Source organism: Metarhizium acridum, assembly GCF_019434415.1.
Source record: "Metarhizium acridum strain ARSEF 324 chromosome Unknown scaffold_141, whole genome shotgun sequence".
Classification (NCBI taxonomy): Eukaryota; Fungi; Ascomycota; class Sordariomycetes; order Hypocreales; family Clavicipitaceae; genus Metarhizium; species Metarhizium acridum.
Window position 1 is genome coordinate 2,208,513 of NW_027094020.1, and position 19,830 is coordinate 2,228,342.

Sequence of the window (19,830 nt, forward strand, 5' to 3'; positions counted from 1 at the left end):
GGTTTGGCGTGTCAAAGAGGACGGAAGCGGGGTGGAATGCGATAGGGCTGGATATTTGGTTAGCTCTAGAAGGATGTGGACAAAACAGGCTAGGAAATCGCATATACTCACCCAATAACTCTTTCATATTGCTGTTGGCGAATATTTGAAGAGACCTTGCAATCCACTTGGCCAGTGCTCAATGTCATTGCCAATGCTTGAGCCATATCCTCCTGGATAGCTTGGGGTATGTTGCTGTTCCTACTGGCAGGCCCAACCCATATCTCTGTCGAGCCCTTGTGCTCGAACTCGCTTTGGCCAAGTTGTGTAAGCTCTGCTCCGGAAACAAGTGACAAAACGACATTTGTAGGGAATCGTTCTTCGAGCGCGGCTTCAACGCCTAATGTGTGGGTAGTATTTACAAGGATACACGTATGCTGAGGTGTGACAACGGAGTCGATGACGGCAGCAAGATCGTAGACATCAGGGAGTGCCTTGACGCATAAAACAACGTAATCAAATGCGCCTTCTCGAGAATGAGCGGCATCTTCAGGATTCCGAACAACTGTAAAGCGAATAAGTTTAAGAGCTAGTCACTACATTGGAAGAAGTGGGAGAAGGCAATTCAACAAAGCAGCGGGCCAATGGTTCTTACCATGACGAGGTTTAAACCGTTCGTTACCAAAAACCGGTGACCTGCAAATGTTGCGATTAGTTTTTACCCAATTCCGCTCCCTTCCTCACAGGGATTGAAGAACGTACTTGAATGAGATACCGTACTGAGCAACGTGCTCGTATCCTGATTTCCACACCAAGGTCACGTCGCAGGCATTGGTGGCCTGTAACCTCCATGATAAGAAGGCAGAAACGGGATTCCCACCAACTGAGCATATATTCATTAGCTGGCTGTCGCCCATCTCGAACGGAATCAATGGAAGACCGCTGAACCAAAAGTCTTCTCCAGCGACTGAAGGAAAAGAACGGCTCGGTAAAAAGAAATACAAACGAGTGAGGACGGAGATGTAGGAGCGGGAATGGGCGGCAGGGCCGGAAGGGCGACCAAAAGATAGGTAACAATGGACTGGCGGAACTAAAATGCTGAACCAGCGCGACAGGGCAGCATTTTCAGGCGCCAACGAACAGGGACGAGTTGAGAGGTAGCGTGCACAGAGGGCAGGACAATGACGGGAGGTGGGACAGCATACCTGATAGAATCTTGAGACGGGGCTGTATGGGTGCCATGGTTTCTGTCGTGGACCCCAATGGGGATTAGTGAGCTGTGCGAGATCTTAATCGTAGCGTTGTAATAACGAGCGGCTTGTTGCGATAGCCCTGGTCACCCTGTCCCACGAGGTGTCTGGCCTTGACTCCAGGCTCTCCGAGGATGGCGAGATGCCGGGGCTCGAGGAGCTACGTGCGAGTGCGTAATGTGGATGGGTCGACAGGCTGACGGGCGTGCAATTGCGACCGGAAGCAGGTGAGACTTGTCGAGCTGAAGCGATGGAGTGGGATAGAGTGTAGTTGGTCGGCACGCAAAGCGAGGAGAGTGAGCGGGAGCCACAGAGCCAGAGAGAGGGGGCGCGTGTCGAGATGCGACCCGCGAACTCCCAGAGTTGGCGGAGGCCGGATCGTCAGGAGGGCGGGCAGCGATGACAACCGCGAAGCCAGGGCGTGCGATCAGTGATGATGGTATTATTGGGAGCGACGATGATTGCCAGCGAATGCAAAGGCTCTCTCTGACTGATGGTTGGCCGGGTTCACAGGTCCAGGGGTCAGTTTCAGTAACGACGGGCACACGCTGAGGAACGGACGGCTGGACCAGCAATTGTTGACTGGTGTGACGAATAAAGACGAAAAGTGCCCAGTGGCGGTGGGACGTGAAAGATGGTAGTGGACGGGACGGGCGTGGGAAATTGTCTGGGGTTTGGTGGGACGATTTGTTGAACCTTGTCGGGCTGGGCACGCAAGCGCAGCCGCCAGCACACGCAACACACGCACGCGCACGCACGAAGGCACGAGATGGGGACGTCTTGGAGGCCTGGAGGAGCCAGCGAAGCCTTGAGAAGGCCCGTAAGAAGCAGTGGAACGGTGGCCGCCAGTGTCTGATGTCTGGGCCTGATGGGCAGCCGGGCCAATGTCACTGCCCCTTCCACTGTCACTGCCGCGGATGAGCAAGAAGGCGTTAATCGAGGGCGTGGGCCTTGGCTGCCTCGTGGATCCGCTGGGTAAACGGAGATGAAAACAATGACGAGAAAGGGAGGGAAGGGGAAAAAAAGAGGGGGGAACCGGCAACGACGGAGGTGCGTGCCTTCAGGAAGAAACGAAGTCGACAGAACGGGTGCTTGTGTCGAGGATTGCCGACAACGAGGCAACCGAAGAGCGAAAGGGCCGCAAGACGGTCAGAGTAGAGCCTGCAAAATAAAATTAAAAAAAAATCCGAACAAAAATTTTGTGTGCAAAATGCACACTAGCATGTGTAGTCAAGTATTTAGTGGCCTAGCTAGCACCATGTAAGTCCATGTACCCCGTTCTCCATGCGCGCGATTGCGCCGAAAGCAGTGCGGAATTTCCAGGCTAGTGGCGGCGTGTACGTACCTTGGGCCCTTGGATGCCTGTTTCCAGTGCGTTCTCAGCGCATTCGATGCGCGAAATCTGCAAGTCCTTGTACAACGACACTGCCGCAGCTGCGGCTTTGGTCCGGCAGGTGAGCGATACTTGATGCGCCACCGAATAGCACGTTGGTCCGATGTACTTACTATTCTACTTCCGGCGCTCTTTCCAATTGCAGGTCGAAGCTGCGAAATTTCCGTGCAAAGCACCAGAGTGTGCACGCTGGCATGTGGCTGGGAGCAACTGAGTATACAAATCGGTTGGTGGCTCTTTTCCGCCGCCGTTCAAAATGTTTACTGTTCCGTTCAAGCGACGTCCAGGCACAGGGGCTCCTTGAACAGAGTTCAGTCCGGCCCTACTCAAACGCCCAGTTAGCAATCGGCATGGCGGTCTCGGTGACGTACTAAAGGGATGTGGTGCGGGCCAAGGGGAGGATGAGCAAAACTTTGGAGTCTCGAGGCCCCTAGAGGCCCCAGAAGCCCCAGTCAGGGACGCTTCTCGCACCGACAAGGTAACAAAACGAGTCAAGACAAGTGCTTGAAACTATTGCCAGTAATCGAGGGCAACGTTTCAAACTCATTATGAACCCTGAAAGTTCTTGAAGGGGCCGAACTGATCGAGCTGTCCTCCAATAAGGTGTACTAAAAAGGGTTTTGTGTGCAATACTGGAGCCAAGCAGTTTCCCACATCACCTTCTCATGTCTCGTGGCCCCTAGTGGAACATGACGTACCGTATTTCACTGGAATGTGTTTTCCTGTCCCAAGATTTCGAGGCCCCGGAATATTGAGACAAGAGACTTGTAGGGAGAATATGAGTACTAGTGCCGGCCGTCGAGCAACAAGTATGATTCGGGCAGGACCAGAAGGCAGCTCCTGTTCAAGTGGTGCCGAGCAACGTCGCCAGGCGCATGGATTCGGATTCGGATAGCCTTTTCCTCGGTTGCCCCTTCCAAATTACACTCTCCAAAAGCAATACTCCGTACGCCGTTCACTATTGTACATTCGTCCGAAAGAGTGTCGAAAAAGCGCCTCTTGCACCAAAATCGGAAATAATGCGACCCTGGAAGCAAATCGAAATGATGGCCTGAGCGTGGGGTGCAATTGGTGCTTCCGGAGACCTGCTGGCTCAATTCCGAAGCCTGGAGACTCCCCAACGCCTATCGTGCTCGGACTATGATTGAATAACTGGTAGACTCGTCCGGCCGTATCAAGGATTGGGCGAATGCTATGCTCCGTACCCGGATGCCAGTTGGTCAGGCCTGCGTGATGAGAAGGCAGCCACAGCCCACGGTGGTGATGGCCGAGCAACAGGAGCAACAAGAGAAACAGGAGGGTGGTGGTAGAAAAGGAAAAAGGAAAGGAAAGCTTGCAAATGCGATGAGGAGAAGGCCTACTCGGGAAGAAACAAACCCGCAGTCGACACTTTTAAGTGAATGATTTCTCTCTGTCAAGTGGAAGGGCCACTTGCAGGGCAAGGCTGCACCAGACAGCTTCGTTGAATACGAGTCCTTACTTCTACCTGATAAGGTGCCAAGTAAGTTACCTACCTAGGTACCTAGGTACTCAGGCTGCCAGGCATGTCTGGTATTCGGACGTGAGACTGGACTAATATGCATCTCCCTTCCAAGACAGTCTTGGAAAGGGAGGATGGGGGCCCTGAACATAAGAAGGGAAAGACCGACCGCGATGAATTCAATAATGCGGTGGCATAACTCACACATGGCATATTGTCAATACGATGTGCTTGTAGGGCAGGGCATAATACGGAGTACCGAGTCTGTAGAGCACAATTGATTCACAATCTGTTTTGTGAGTCCCAGAGCCATGACTCCCCGTCTCCTCCACCTTCATCATCTCTGCTGTCAACTCACGACGCCGAATGCCGATGCCGATTTTATCTTGTCTTTTGTCTTTGTCTGGTGCTTGGTGTTCAATGGTGTTCAGGAGGAACGAAACCTGGCCCGTGCCATGCCACAGGCACACATGCAGCCACAGCGAGGCCGGTTTGTATGACGGGCAACACATGTGAGGTGCGAGGGCCGTTTGAGTGGAGGAGCCTTCCATCCTGCCACATGCACAAAAGCTCGTGATGGCCCTGTCAACGCCTTGGACGGCTATGAACACCGGTCCATGTCATCATTTCCCACGCGACGTGGCTGGCTCGTTCGATTCCGCGTCAGACTCTTTGAAGAAGCTTACTGCACAGAGCACACATCGGAGCACTACAGTGTATGCCGGCTCTTCCGTGCAAACTCACCACGTCTGCTGCGCGACGCCTCTCGGATGCACCGCGGTAATCTGCCAGAAGATGGCTTGCCCTGCCCGGCCCCGGCCCTGGTCCTGGTCTTGTCACCCACCGCGGTTTGCAAACAGGATTCCATGTTCCCAATTCGGGTACCTGTTGCCGTCAGGCACTAGTACAGTCTATTCGGATATGACCCACTGTGGACCTTGGGCTGCCAGCTTTTGCCAGCCAAAACAGCGTTACGGCTGGTAATCCACTGGATTGGATATTGGATAATGGATATTGCGGCTCGCTCCTCCATAATACAATACATACATAAGTAAGTATGTATCATATGTCTTAGCATTGGTTGGTCGAAAGAGCACGGCTAGAACATATCGGGGCCCGTTTGTGCCCGTTGGCAGCAACTACCTTCTCCACGCAGCGCCAACCTCATTTCAGATTGGGGGCTTTGGTCTATTACGCAACTGACCTATCGCCGAATGGCGAAGCAGGACCAAATCGTACAAAACCCCCACAGAGTGAACTGATACTAAGGAGAAACGGCACATAATATCAGCTACTCGACTAGTACTATTGGTCAAGGGAGCTGTCGGAAACGGGACAGCAAATCTCAGCGAGACGATTGTCGGTTTGCGCCCCTCAATCTTGCTGTGCTACGTTATGCGGATGAAAGTTGAGAACTGAGCTATGTCAGTAGTACTGGAGGGATTCGCACTCTCAGCATGTCACGGAAAACAGGGGAGCCCGCAATCCAAGATCGGCCATTTGCTACATCAGCCGAGAGTGTTGCGCTCACTCATAACATGTCGTGTCTGTCATGATCTATTTCTGATCGTCGACAGGGTGCTTGGCTGCAAGAGTTCACTGCCGCGAGGGGTTCATGGGATGGCGCACCCCTATTGACTGGTTCAAATCATCCATTGGTCTGAGGCCTGAATGCATTTATGTGGCTTGATAGCCCTCTTGTGCTGTATCTGGCAGACATGGAACCAACGAACTGGACATGCAGGCGTCGCCAACCAATTGGAGGCAGGCACACCTACAGCCGTTCATGGATATTGATAAAACTGCAGCGTTGTTGTTTGTTACCTTGAGGACTTTGGGCAACGGGCGGGCGAAGACAATTCCCTCGCAGATACGTACATACGGGGGTAAAATTAAGATTCCACATATGGAGCAGTACACCATCTCTGATCCTCATGCGCAATCAATCACCTTTCACTCACCTGCATGCGGTAAATATCGCCAGACATGGTGACCACCAATTACGAAGACTACGGAGAATCCCCCCTTTCCCCCCAAATTCAAAATTAGTGTGGGCAGGCCTACCATATCTTCTCCGGGTTTGATGATTTCGGATGATTGACACTCTACTTCTTCATTTCAATGTTAGTAATGATTGCCGCGGCAAATGATTATACGATTGATGATGGGAACAAGTCGATGACGTACTCCCCAAGCCCGTCAGTCCGATTCTAGATCGTGGCCTTCGTCTGACCCCTGCTCAGTCAGGTTGTTTTGCATGGGCATCCGGCATGAAGAATACTGCCTCAAGTCACGGTACTAGTTAGTACTACTCCGTACGCGTATTTTTATCACAATGATCCACCTGCGAAGAACTCGTCGATCACATTCCGACTTTACGGAGTCCGCGCAGGCAACCAAACAACGTGACGACTCACGCCAGTGGAGGGAGTGCTGAAGTTTTTCTGAGGAAAACATTTGTATGGCGGGACCAAGGGCCAAGGTCACATCGACGCACATGCACTTGATGTTGCAAAAGACGGATGATGAATGGCATCGGCGTTCGGACACCAGCATGGACATTCAAACATTCTCACAACCAAGGCACCATATCAGTGGGGCAGGCGGCTTGATCCGTGGCGGTCCTGCATTAAAACTGCCCAGGAGAAGACCAATCACTCTGTCACTTGGACGTGGCACCTGGGAGGAGCCAGTTGATAGGGAAAGATGAGACAGGTCACACACTCGGGGAGGCGTCGAAAGTTTGTTCAACCCAGATATGGTTCCCCTGCACGCTTTGGGCGCCCCGGCGAAACAGGACGAGCGGCTGAACATGGGTAAGGCTGGAGGTTGTCGGCCAAGACAATCTTGCCATGTCCATCGTGGCGAAAACTGCCTTGTAAAGGAAAACGTCGTCCTTTGCCTCAATATATTATATCAGATGAGAGGAGCTAGGCCAAGTCCACTATTTTCAACCTCGCCGAATTTCGACTTGAAGCTATTAAGCAACATACGTCCTTGGCATCACCTATGGCCCGCCCGGTTCCACAGGGACAACTAACTACCCAAATTACGGTTTTGTCTGTCTCGTAACATTGGAGGAAACTTCAGCTCCAATTCGAGTTTTTCCACCTTCAACATGCTTTGCGCCGTGGATATCGACTTTACCGTCGTTATCTTCCCATCTTTTTCGAGGTCTTGCCCCGCGGCTTCACCTTAACAAAACACTGTTGGATTCCAGATACGAAGCATTTTAATGCAATCTGTACCTCTCGTAGCTGCCCGCCCATTGTGATTGGCGATCGACATGACCTCTGTTCCTGGTCGTTCCAACGACTTGATTTCCAAACCCAGGGATCCGACTACTAGCAATCATTCCTGGAGTGCATAGTCCTCCGCTGGCGAAACTATCACGATGTCGTTGTGAGACGCCAACAGCTACTCCATACAGCAGTGCTGTTTGAAAGTTGATACGGAGGGGAGCTTCGTGGTCATTTTCGAATTGGTCTCCATGTGGGAGACTCTTTTCTGTTTGACTACGGAGAGTCTACGCTCAAACAAAATCGAAATACCAGCCCTTTGAACACTCAGCTTCTGGTGGTGGAGCTTCCTCTGATGGTGGTTCCCTGCAGCTAGCTGAAACCAAATTTCCTTTGCTTCGATGTCTAGTTCGTCTTTCCGTGGCAATGGTTCTAAATTGCCAAGAGAATCTTTTGACAGACAGCCTGTGCTAACTAAGCCCTAGCAGCATAACTTGGTTAATCTTAGTCGTTTCAGCCGATTCTCTTGGCAATGGCATATATCCGACTGTTCTCCTCTTGACCTCCGCTTAGACTGCTCGCAAGTCCGCCGGGTGCCACTACCGAGAACCCATTCATTTTATTCAAACTAGACCCATTGTGAGTAAGCACTATTGACAAATTACTGGTCCGAAGTGCCTGGCCCTACGCGACAAGGTTGGGAGTCCAGGCACAGCAGAGGGTTTCATCAGCATGAAAAGTTTCGGGGATGAACGTGGACGTGGACACGAATCTGCCCGCCTCTACGGAGTACAAACCTATTGTCATCCAGTTTTTAAAGAAAGGTGGCTCACGCAACCTTGCGGTGAGTGTGACCAATTTATGTCACCTATACCAATGTGGACGTATATTCGCCATTCTGCAAGCATGATGCGTATCAGAGCCCGGCGCCACTGAGATGAAGCCACGAAAGATTGATATCAACAGGCTCTGCTTGCCAGGCTTCCAGGTATAGAAAGTCAACGACAAAGAGCTATCACCCTCAATGATAACGGCTATGCGGCTCGCCGGCCTAGACGCACAAGTGGCAAAAAGACAACACGCCAATTCCTTCAACTCTATCACGCAGTTTAGACGTTCTTAGCAAAGAAAACTTCTCGCAAACCGCACACCGATCAAGGGCAACGAACCTCAGTCAAGCGGTGAAAAGGGAAAAGGCTGCATATGCCTCTCTCGCGGCAACATCTATGTCATGCAAGAACCAACTCCCCCCCCGGGCGGCCCCCTCTATCTCTTCCCTGGTAGGTCAAGTTCGATAACCCAGGCCAGGGATTCAGCAGGACAAGTATTTGCATTATTGTATACCTGCTTTACCCGCTTCTGGTTCGCATTGCCAAGATCAGCTCCGCCTCGTTATCGTATAAACAGCCGGTAAGGCGTGGTGTTTAACAGGGAGTGACATGGCTGTGAACAAGGACAAGGCTTAATTCAGACATCTCTTCCTCCAAATGCCGAAGTGGAAGGAAGATCAGGGAGGGCGTGCGGGCAACCGACTGGCGTAATTGGTTGCTCGTAATGCGGGACTTGTCCGTTGAGCGACGAGCCGTTCGAGTATTATTGACTAGTAGATATTTTATGTTTACTCCTCCCAGCCGCAGATTTCGCTGGTTCGGGTAACCAGTAGCCGTTTCGGCCATATTTCACCTCGTGAACGACCGAACGGTTTGTTCATCATGACCACGACACGGTGAAACAAAGCCTTCCCGACTTCACGAAAAAGCAACTAATGGGATGAAGAAACAACTTGACCGGTAAATAATGTGGCTTTGCGCTCGTCGAGCCCAAAATAACCCAGTTTCGACGTGGACATATCTTGAGACAATCCGGTGATTCTCTTTGATGGCGATACTGTACAACATCCACACCCGGAGACATTCGAGATGCAACAAAAAAAGCAGTTAAATTACTCCGGGCTGCAATTTCCATCCCAGCTGCATGCGGATTGTAGTTACCTATTCGCTACACGGTTTGCATGTAATGTAGGCGCTTATGAGTTGTACGACGTACCCGTGTCTAATGCCATGGCGTTAACTTGTGTGACGGTTTGAGGGCCGGATGGCATGTTTTCGTGATCCTATAATCAGATGCGGGATGTAACACGATGACCGGGGGCGGGATTCGGGATCTGCAGTGCATCCCATCCGTACACGTCGGTGGATGGCGGAGGTGAAGTGTGATGAGCTTCGGAGATGGACTGACGTTTATTGAGGTGTCTGTCAACTTGTCAAAGCAGCATGAGCCGTGATTTACTTCGGTTAGAGTTGTATTGGCTGGAAGACCGTTGCGTGGGGTGCATGGAGGGATACCCAGCATTGTCCGAGTTGGGCATGTCTTACAATACGGGATATGAGACAATGGATATTGCCCGAGATTTGACGTCACTGCAGCATCTTATCTGGTGTTGTGGTGATGGCGCAATGTGGCAAAGTGTCTTGTCACCGGCATTTCCTGACCGGACTTGATGGGATATCATTATTCTATTTTGAACTTGTGGTGAGTCGACGGTCCTCACTCGACCAGAAGTTGGTCGTGGAATGGACTTTTACCGGTGTAGTACGTGCCTAGAGTTCCTGTTTTTTCAAGTTGAATCTCTATTACCTTCCAAGGCGTGCTTTTGTCTTTGTGTGGCTACTTGTAAGAGCCGTCCGTGGACCAGTTTGAGTGAAGAGCTCCGGTTCTGCATGATGCCTCTGCCTCGAGCCTTTGTTGTTTTGGTAGCCGGCCCTGAGAGGCTGTCAACGTAGAGCACCATTGTCAGTTGTTGAACACACTTTTCCCCTTGGAACTCATTCATGGCTTGCGTAATTGACCCCTTCACCCGCGCTCTCAAGTGAATAAAACCACAGTTGTGCCTCTTCGACTCGTCGCGGTACTACTACCGTTATCTGATTAGGCGCAAGTACACCCGTCCTTCGTCTTTGGAATGAACAGTTTCAGTTCCGCTCTGAGGATAATAATAAAAAAAAGATACCCCTCCAACGTCCATTACTCTGAAAACTTGCCTTGCTTTAATAAACAGGAGTCTGTTCCATTGAACAAGGTGTATCTGGGTCGTCACGAATAGTCGCAGTATACAACCTCATTCCTCGTATATCTCGTATATAATGCGATTGCACTACCCTCTGGGAGACGCAATTCTCCATGACTGCATTTCACCCGAGTAGGCGTGTTCACAAGGCGGTGCGACATGTACACAGCCTCTGGAAGAGACTGTCCAGTTCAGAAAAGGAAAGAAACAGTAGCCGTTAGGCCGCACAATGCCCTGCGATATTTGTGACAAGAGCACTAGATTCAAACCCTACTATGATTCCAGTCCTAACATGCCCTTGGAGTCAATATACACCATGCATGTGTGAAGGCGCTGTTCGACAGCATCAAAAGAGTGAACGGGCTGCTGTTGCATCAGGAGCATTTGACACCCTTGTATATTCCAATAGCTGTGAAAGAAGTAGCAAATCCATGTATAGGAAATACTTTGTATGGTTATAGTGGCTGATAGTTGTAGTAGCTTGTCCAACGGTGCGGGAGAAGTCGAATTGCATCTTTTCCAGGCATTGCGCGTATATGCATTCGCGTGTCAACTTGAGTATGGTCGACAAGGCCGTGCTATACATACACATGTGAAGTACAAAAGGGCTCCAGAGGAATATATTGTAATTACAGACTCTGATCTAATTACAATATGAACGTGTTTGCGATTTTGTTGAAAAAGTCTGGAGATGTGAGTCTCTGTTGATCTAAGCACTTTTGGTACTGACTTCACGGCTAGTTTCTAGAAACATGAATATCCATAACAAAAGCACGTAATTTTAATCTGATTTTACACCTGCCTTGATTCCGTATTACTATGTGCATGCGTAGATGCAAGCTATGGCAGGGAATAAATACACTCTTTGACGACTGGGAGCGATTAATTTATGTAGGGTAGGCAAGAAGCCCCGTTTCAAACCTCCAAAATTGCAAATGACTAGAAAGGAAATGTTCACCGTCGTCAGACCTATAGGGTTTCGATGGCGACGCAAGAGACCTCACGAGATATTGATCTGGAATCATCATGAGAATCTTGGCCGCATTCTCGGGCATCCCCATGTCGTCCGTACGACGGCTGTGTCAACAACTCCAGCAGGCAGAAACGGCGATCTGCCTCACAAAGTGCTGCACTGTTACGAAAAGCAGAACTGGATGATACGGAATTTGAAACTAGACGTGTTTTGTACCTCATAAACGAGGTCGATCAAATCAAACGTCGTTTGACTTTGTCGCCACCCAGTGAAAGACAATGTCATATTATAGCCATGATTCAAGTTACCCACGGAACCAGATAGCATGACTTGCAGAGAAAGCTTGGAGAGCAGCTTGACCAATTCGACGAGAGATTATTGCAGACTTGTTCAGAAACAGGACGGGGAAGGCAAAACATGGATCTGCGATCAACCGACGATCCTCAATGGGGTAGTGTTAGGGCCGCCGCTACTGCCAAGACGATTGGTCGACCCTGGCTGATTCGATCTCACTACAGCAACAGCTGCTATGAGACATATTCGGGTGAAAAAACAACTGAACTTTTTGGAATACCTCGCTCGGCGCAGCTGCCGATCTGGAACCCTCCGTAGTTGGAGCGTCTCATTATTCGTAACTCTATTTTATTAGAGACAGAAATATGACCACGTGGAATTTTATGAGTTAACGGCTTTCAGAAGTGGAAGGTAATTGAGGCGAGAGTGGTAGGATGTGTAGCAAATGCGTTTTGCGTAGTGCGGACAGCTCTCATGCCCTATGATGCACTGGCGACTGAGGTCGATAATACACAGACCAAAGAGTGAATCATTTGAAAGGACGCGACGGTGTGACAGCTAGCAATTGTTATTTAAACAATTGCGGAGCCAAAAGTGCTTCCCAGCTGTGGTTCGAAATCCAGAGATCCCAGTCATAGATTGAGGCAAATGTGAAGGGCGAAAAACAAGAATAAAAAAAACCGAGAACGCAAAAGGACCATTATCTTACGAGAATGCGACCGTTGTTTGAGTTAAGGATCCAGGAGGAACTTCTGGATCGCCCAGAGTTGCAGGGACAAAAGTCCCCAACACGACCAGGCAATACCAGCTCCGTAAATGGCGGGCCTCGTCCAACGTCGAAATACAGTACGAACCACAGGCATGTTTGAGGTGATGGGATGAACGACGCTCGCACTGTGCCATGTTATATGCGCTTTGGTGAGGTAGCGGACACTCGGAGGCTGTAAAGTGTAGTAGGTGTAGGTGTGTTCGGTACCTAGAATGGCGAATGAGTCGGATTGTAGTTATAATGGTGAATTAAATGCCTGACACTTTGAGCCGTTCTGGTTGGCTGACAGCTGGATGAGTTGGAATATGCCACACGCATGATTTTTCCGAACAGGATCTGGCATCCTAACGGCCAAAATCAGTGACTTGCGAAAGCCACGACAAGTCGGCATGGTAGCTCCCATGGCTCGGCAGTCGCCGTGACAGTATCAGCCTTGCAGTGATAGATTGTTTTTGGCCAATCCAGTCCGCATTAGATTTAGCAAGATACCAATAGTGTGGTCCGTATTCACAGGCGAGTCCACGCTAGCCAAGGTTGCGGTTACGTACAGGTAGTTCAAGCAGATGGAATAGAGCTGAGCACTGGGTGTGAGGTGGCATTTGTTCCAATGTTGATTCAAGATACCTTCAGGTCGATTTTCGGCATCATGTGAACGAGTTGAGCTCAACGGCGACACATTTCGGCCGGGCGAGCACATAATGTTATTCTGCGCTCCTGATCATCCTTGATCAACAAGACCTACCACCTTGTCTAGGCCTCGGGAGTCAGTTTTGCTTCAGCCGGGGAATTCTATGCGAGACGAGGAAGGGGAAAGAAGGATGATATTGAAGAGCAGCAACTTACCTAAGTACCTAGGTAGGTACCTGCCGGCAAGCGGTACAGACTTGTGGTAGTGATACTATACACTATATGTAACGCAAAATACAGAGTATTACCGCAGAGAAATCCCGTCCACAAGACAGGTCCTCGTCAACATACGTTCCTGGTATCATTCCCTATGTAAGGCTGGGCAGCGGCAACGGAGGGAGTTGTTGAGGGCGAGTCAGTTGGAAGCACCAGGCCAAAGCTCCAAACGATCAGCAGGGTGAGCGACGGAAATTGGAAGGAGGCACAGAGAGCCACGCCGCCTGAGACGAAGTATGGCGCCGATGAGGCGTCAATTATGGAAGACTGGCTTGGAGAAGAAGGGCCACACGCTGTCAGCCGTATCTCAGTTGAGACTTGAGGCAGGAAGCGCAGGGGGAAGCGAGCCACTACCATGCCTTTTCAGGAAGGTGGAATGGGCATGGGGCAAGCCAAAAGATGCGAGACTGGCCAATGGCAGCTAGCGAGGGTCAGCAATGGGCCTGCCATGGCTACACACCTACCTAGTAGGTAGTGGCCTGCAACGACCTGTAACTAACCGCAACTACTCCGTACAAGCCCTGATTAGACGTCTAACTGGCCAAAATGGCACATGCACACGCACAGCTGGGAGCGAACCCCGGACCAGCCGTTGCATGGAAAGCATCAAGTTGAATGATTATCTGGGTCTGGGGCAGCTGGACCGCGGCCTTTTGTGATGCGTGTGCCCTTGGCCTCTGGTCTTGGCATGAGCACACAGTGTGGATGGGGCCAGCAATGGATGCCATCTGTCCTCGGCAATCGATCATGGCCCAAAATCATTTCGTCCTACCGAGTACAACAGAACAAATCCAGTATGTACATTTACTCCGTACTAAGGGGGAGCATACAATATCGGGCGGAAAGGGATCGTCTGTCTCGAAACACACGCACTGATGGGTAATTTGCCTGCCAACCTGCCTGCTTTGATCTGGGACGAAGAGACGCCGCCAGCATCTTGTTCCCAGCAGTCGTGCTACTTAGCGAGATGCGGGTACCGCCTCCACACAAAATGGCACCTTCAGGAGTGAGTCGAGTCGCGCAATTGGGACTTGACTTGACTGGTTTTGCTTTCTGAAATTCCTTCCTGCTGCCGCACCGTCCATTGCTCCATTGCATGACGGTGCGTGCTTGCACAGTATGACTGTGTGCATGCACTATCTACTACAGTAAGTTAGTACTAACCCAGCCCGGGGTGCCGGCAAGACGAGACGAGAGAAACGGGCATGGAAGCTGGAGGGAGGCTGGAGGCGGAGACCAAAGACAACGCTGCACCACCAGACGCCTTGCTCCATTGTCCTTTCGTCCTATCGCTGCCACCAGAACAAAAGAACCAGGGGTGGAAAACCATCGACTGGCCTTCTTTCGTCCCGTTGAGTACTTTATGTACTTGTCCATGAGCCCACCAAGCCCGCTCAACGCCCGTTGTTCTCTCTCCATTTTACCCACCCCTCTCCCCAGATGTCTATCTGCCTGTGCGCGCCCGGTCTCTTGTAGCGCAATCACGACCACAAGACAGACGGTTGTTCTTCGACTCTGTTCTCAAGGCCCGGGGACAGACGACGGCGAATATCAAAAAGGGCCAAGAGAACACAACATAAAATAAAACAACAGCAGGCAGTCAACACCAAGACCAAGGGACCCGAGCTACATCAACCCGTCTTGCGACTCGGGCTCGACGACAACAATCGGTCTGGTCGTTGTCACTCCGTTGGGAGGACACATTAGAAAATCACCATGCCGCTCTCAATTTTCCGCAAGCGCCATGAGGTCGAGGAGATCATGCCCATCCCCGAACCCTTGGAGGGCAATTCCTCGGGCGTGGATCAGCTCAAGCACCTGGCAGCCTTCGAAAAGGCGCACAAGTTAGATCCGAATCTGCCCATGGACGAGTTGAACGACGTCGATGCCGCTCTTGCTACTGGCAATGCCGAGAAGGGCCTCGAGATTGAGCATGCGCTCATGGAGGATAATAGCCCATATCCAGAGGTGTGTATCTTCCTCTTTGATCTTCCCCTCGGTCCCCTCGCGACTGGCGAGGAATCATATGAGCGACCATGTGATAAGTCCATTGCCCAGGAGATAAACAATGCATGGCTTGCTTTCCTGTCATCATCAATCTTGCGCATGGGAGCTCGAACCGATTGGAATGCCATTGAGCTCAGTTGAGAGTATAACACCTGACACGCTTTCCAATGTCTATAGGTCCGGGCCGTAGTGAGGAATTACGACGTAGATGTCCCTGCCAACACGATACGAGCATGGGTCATCGGCTTACTGCTCTGTACCGTCGGCTCTGGTGTCAACATGCTCTTCTCCTTGCGGAATCCTACAGTTGTCATTACTACCTATATTGTCCAGCTGGTTGCATATCCCATCGGTCGCGGATGGGACATGATTTTCCCCGACAGGGTGTGGAATGTGTGCGGCGTCAAGTTTAACCTGCGACCGGGCAAGTTCAATTTCAAGGAACATGTTGTCATTGTTGCCATGTCCAACGTAGGTTACCGTTGGCCCAGCCCCTTTGCCACCAGCAATTCTGGCAACTCCTCGGGATGTATCTCAAGTACTAACGACTTGATAGGCTGCGTATGGTGGTGGTGCTCTGTACGCTACTGATGTCCTACTCACGCAGAAAGTCTTCTACAAGCAGGAATTTGGCGTTGCTTTTCAGCTTCTTTTTGGCATCACAACATTGTGCACTGGCTACGGAATGGCTGGCTTGGCTCGTCGTTTCCTTGTCTGGCCCGCGGCCATGATTTGGCCTGCCGACCTGGTCAACTGCGCCTTGTTCTACACCCTGCACGACCATTCACGATCGGATCCCTCCAAAACCAACGGTTGGACGATCGGTCGCTACAAGCTCTTCCTCATCGTTGGCTGTGCAGCGTTCACTTGGTATTGGTTCCCTGGTTGGATTTTCAGGGGCCTGTCATACTTCGCCATTGCCTGCTGGATCGCACCCAACAGTGTCATTGTCAACAAGATATTTGGCAACAATCACGGATACGGTCTTATCCCCATTACTTTTGACTGGACAGTTGCCACTGGCTTCATTGGATCGCCTCTCATTCCGCCTTTCTACGCTATTGTCAACGTACTGGGAGGCATCATTTTCTTTTTCGTCATCGTCTCCATGGGTATTCACTTTAGTGGTACCTGGTACGCCGACTACATGCCTGTCCAGTCCTCAACATCCTACGACAACACTGGAGCGCCTTATAACGTGTCTCGCATCCTGGATGCCAACTTCAACTTCAACGAGACTGCTTACAAGGAATACTCTCCTCTGTACCTGTCTACGCAGTTTGCCATGGCATATGGTATGAACTTTGCTGCCATGTCCGCGGTACTGGTTCATGTTGCTTTGTACCACGGTAAAGAGATTTGGAGACAGTTTAGAATGGCGCGCCATCAAGAAGACGATGTCCACATGCGCTTAATGAAGAAATATCGTGATGCTGAGGATTGGTGGTATGCTGGTAAGTGTTTCATAGTCATCCTTGGAAGCGCAAAACATTAGTTTTTGTGTAGAGCAAACGCTTACCAGTTTTTTTTCTAGCTTTGTTCATTGTCATGGTTGGCATTTCTTTCGGCGTCGTCACTGGGTGGCCAACTGGTTTTCCTGCCTGGGCGTTTGTCGTCTGCCTCGTTCTCCCCATCATTTGGCTCATCCCTATTGGTCTGATCCAGGGTATCTCCAACATCCAGATTGGTCTGAACGTCTTGACCGAGTTTATCATCGGTTACATGGTTCCCGGTAAACCCACGACGATGATGATGTTCAAGAACTATGGTTACACTTCCATGTCTCAGGCGTTGTACTTTGCTCAAGATCTCAAACTCGGCCATTATATGAAGGTGCCGCCCCGGGTCATGTTTTCGTCACAGCTGATCGCATCGATTTGGTCCGCCATTATTCAAATTGGAGTTATGAACTGGGCCTTGGCGAAAATCCCCAATATCTGCGCCGAGAATCAAAAGGATAGCTATACTTGCCCTAGCGGACATGTGTACTATACCGCGTCGGTGATTTGGGGTGCCATTGGACCAGCGCGGATTTTCAGTCATGGCGCTACCTATGCGAACCTGCAGTGGTTCTGGCTGGTTGGTGCTGCCACGCCTATTCTGACTTGGCTTCTTGCTAGACGATGGCCCAGATCTTTTTGGAGATACGTCTGCACTCCCGTCATCTACGGCGGCACTGGATTACTGCCTCCTGCTACTGTCCACATTTTCCTCTGCTGGGGTGTGGTCGGCATCATGTTCAACTACTTTGTTAAGCGCCGCTATACCGGCTGGTGGCTGCAATACAACTACATTGTTTCTGCAGCCCTGGATTGCGGTCTCATCATCAGCACCCTCCTCATTTTCTTCACCTTGTATCTGACCAACGCAAGGGCTCCAGCATGGTGGGGGAACGATGGAATGACAGAAACCCTTGACTGGAATGCCCAGGCAATTGCGAAGCGTGTAGCACCTGGCGAATTTTTCGGACCTGCAGTCTTCCCTTAAACCAAGAGAGACAGTTGAGTGCAGATGAAGATGACGAAGGGGAGCATTCAAATTTTAGAAACATGTTTCGGTTAAATGAATGACGAAAACGCGAGCGAGCACGCAAAATCTGCATTAACGCCTGGAGGAGGCCACTTTTCGTGGATTTCGTATTCTCATTTTGAACATTCTTGCAGATACTTTATACGTGTATGACTTTGGATTTTGGATGGGAACGGCGTTCAGGAACATGGGAGGCTTGGTTCACATTGGAATGTAACAGTTGTTACGGCTTGCGGAAGCACAGCCTTTGCAGAGATACCTCATGAATGAATTGCATAAAAAGCGAAGGTGCGAAAAGTGATTACGTGGTAAACGCGAAGCTCTGTATACGTACGTACGTCACTAGGTACCTAAGGTGGTATGGCGTGTGATGGTGAGCGCAGTAGCCAGTGGGAAGTACGGCGTAGCATATAAAAGGATACTTTTGGATGGATGAACAAGGAACGTCGTGTAGAATTCTATCAATTCAATGTACTACCTTTGGGGAAGCCAAGGGGCCACATTTGTCGGCCTCTTGGTGGATCAGTTGAAGCCACCAGCCCGAGTTTATCCCCCAAAATCTAAGGGTGAAGTCACGTGCGGTCACTCAGGGTATCGTCACATGACTAGCTGGCAATCCCACCACGCCTCACGAAGCGGATTATTGTGCGCGCACCACGGCAAATTAGGGCTAAGCAGCAGCCCCAGCGCTCAGATTCTCGCAATTCGACACTCCACCGAAAAAGGCCTCTCTTCCAATTCGAGAATTTCCTCGATCGTCACTAACCACAGGTCAAACCACCACCGCCAAAATGAGTACGTTTCTGCTCCCCGCCAGCTGCTGATGTAGCGTTCAGTCTCTCCTTCTTGCCACGAAAAGAACGAAGTGATGAAGTGCTACGACTACGACGTTGGACTGCTTGCAATGTGCTAACGGGTTTTGCGTCATGTAGCGAAGGGTACCTCCAGTTTCGGTAAACGTCACAACAAGACGCACACCTTGTGCCGACGATGCGGTTAGTGATGCCTTGATGTTATGTTTCTGCTCTCTCAAGAAACTGCCCAAGAGACCGGAAAGAGGGGGAATTATCGAGACACCGCCAGGAGAAGGGGATCGACGAGGACGAGATTAGGAGTCCAACCCCACGCTCGGCAACAACGTTGGATTCGGTCGGGAAAGTGTCAGATCAACAGCAGACATTGAAAGCTAACTGGGTTGATTCGTAGGTCGCCGCTCCTTGCACATCCAGAAGCATGAGTGCTCTTCTTGCGGCTACCCTTCCGCCAAGACTCGCAAGTGTACGTTTATTCGCTCCCTCTTTGGTCCCACGAGCAGACTCCCCAGCCCGGTTGAATCCTCAATGGGTATTTTGCGTCAAATGACCATGAGCGGCAAGGAAATCAAGAAAAAGGGAGACACACAAAATTTGCTAACTCGACAAATAGACAACTGGGGCGAGAAGGCCAAGCGAAGAAAGACCGTTGGCACCGGCCGCTGCCGCTACCTCAAGGACGTCTCTCGCCGATTCAAGAACGGCTTCCGAAGCGGCACTCCTAAGGGCGCTCGCGGCCCTACCACCAAGTCGGAGTAAACCAAAACAACCTGTCAACCATCGCCCCAATCAAACAACACATGAACAATTTTTTCACGACTTGACGAAACCAACGTGAAAACTTTGAGGAAGAGGTTACAAAGACATTTGGGAGGCCTATCATGAAAAAAAGGGAAACCACTGAAGCAGTTTTTGCATTGAGGACGAGAATAAGGGGGGGGGAGGAGAGTCGGACTTGATCCTGTTCCGGAGACGACATCTTGGTCACGCGCTGTTGTCGTACTCTTTTGGTGTGAAGATGGAGGAGGGGGTCCCTACGTACTGAATTGACTCTTGTTGCAAGCGGTCATTTCGTGCTGGGGGGTTTTGCGGAAAATTTTCTCAAAGGTGGTGGTGGGCTTGGAGCATGGGACCA

At 50.7% G+C, this 19,830-nt stretch overlaps 3 protein-coding genes across 5 annotated transcripts; 2 read left to right on the top strand and 1 right to left on the bottom strand.

Moving 5' to 3' along the window:
• Nucleotides 1–107: 107 nt before the first annotated feature.
• On the bottom strand, nt 108–1,221 carry J3458_009329 (uncharacterized protein; the record flags this gene model as incomplete). The annotated part of the gene is made up of 4 exons (XM_066119715.1): nt 108–544; nt 635–675; nt 742–862; nt 1,185–1,221. The coding sequence occupies 4 exons, from the start codon at nt 1,219–1,221 to the stop codon at nt 108–110; spliced, it is 636 nt and encodes a 211-aa protein (XP_065975511.1).
• Nucleotides 1,222–14,387: 13,166 nt separating this feature from the next.
• Nucleotides 14,388–18,325, top strand: J3458_009330 (uncharacterized protein). 3 transcript variants are annotated; one of them, XM_007809050.2, is made up of 4 exons: nt 14,388–15,315; nt 15,532–15,825; nt 15,911–16,808; nt 16,889–18,325. In XM_007809050.2, the coding sequence occupies exons 1-4, from the start codon at nt 15,064–15,066 to the stop codon at nt 17,839–17,841; spliced, it is 2,397 nt and encodes a 798-aa protein (XP_007807241.1). In that variant the 5' UTR covers nt 14,388–15,063; the 3' UTR covers nt 17,842–18,325. The 3 variants fall into 3 exon arrangements, with proteins under 3 accessions (XP_007807241.1, XP_065975512.1, XP_065975513.1); XM_066119716.1 differs by having other exon boundaries at nt 14,388–15,825; XM_066119717.1 differs by having other exon boundaries at nt 14,454–15,315; nt 15,532–16,808.
• Nucleotides 18,326–18,674: 349 nt separating this feature from the next.
• On the top strand, nt 18,675–19,454 carry RPL37B (60S ribosomal protein L37B; the record flags this gene model as incomplete). Its single annotated transcript, XM_066119718.1, has 4 exons — nt 18,675–18,678; nt 18,816–18,878; nt 19,090–19,161; nt 19,309–19,454. The coding sequence occupies 4 exons, from the start codon at nt 18,675–18,677 to the stop codon at nt 19,452–19,454; spliced, it is 285 nt and encodes a 94-aa protein (XP_065975514.1).
• Between the last annotated feature and the right edge of the window lie 376 nt (nt 19,455–19,830).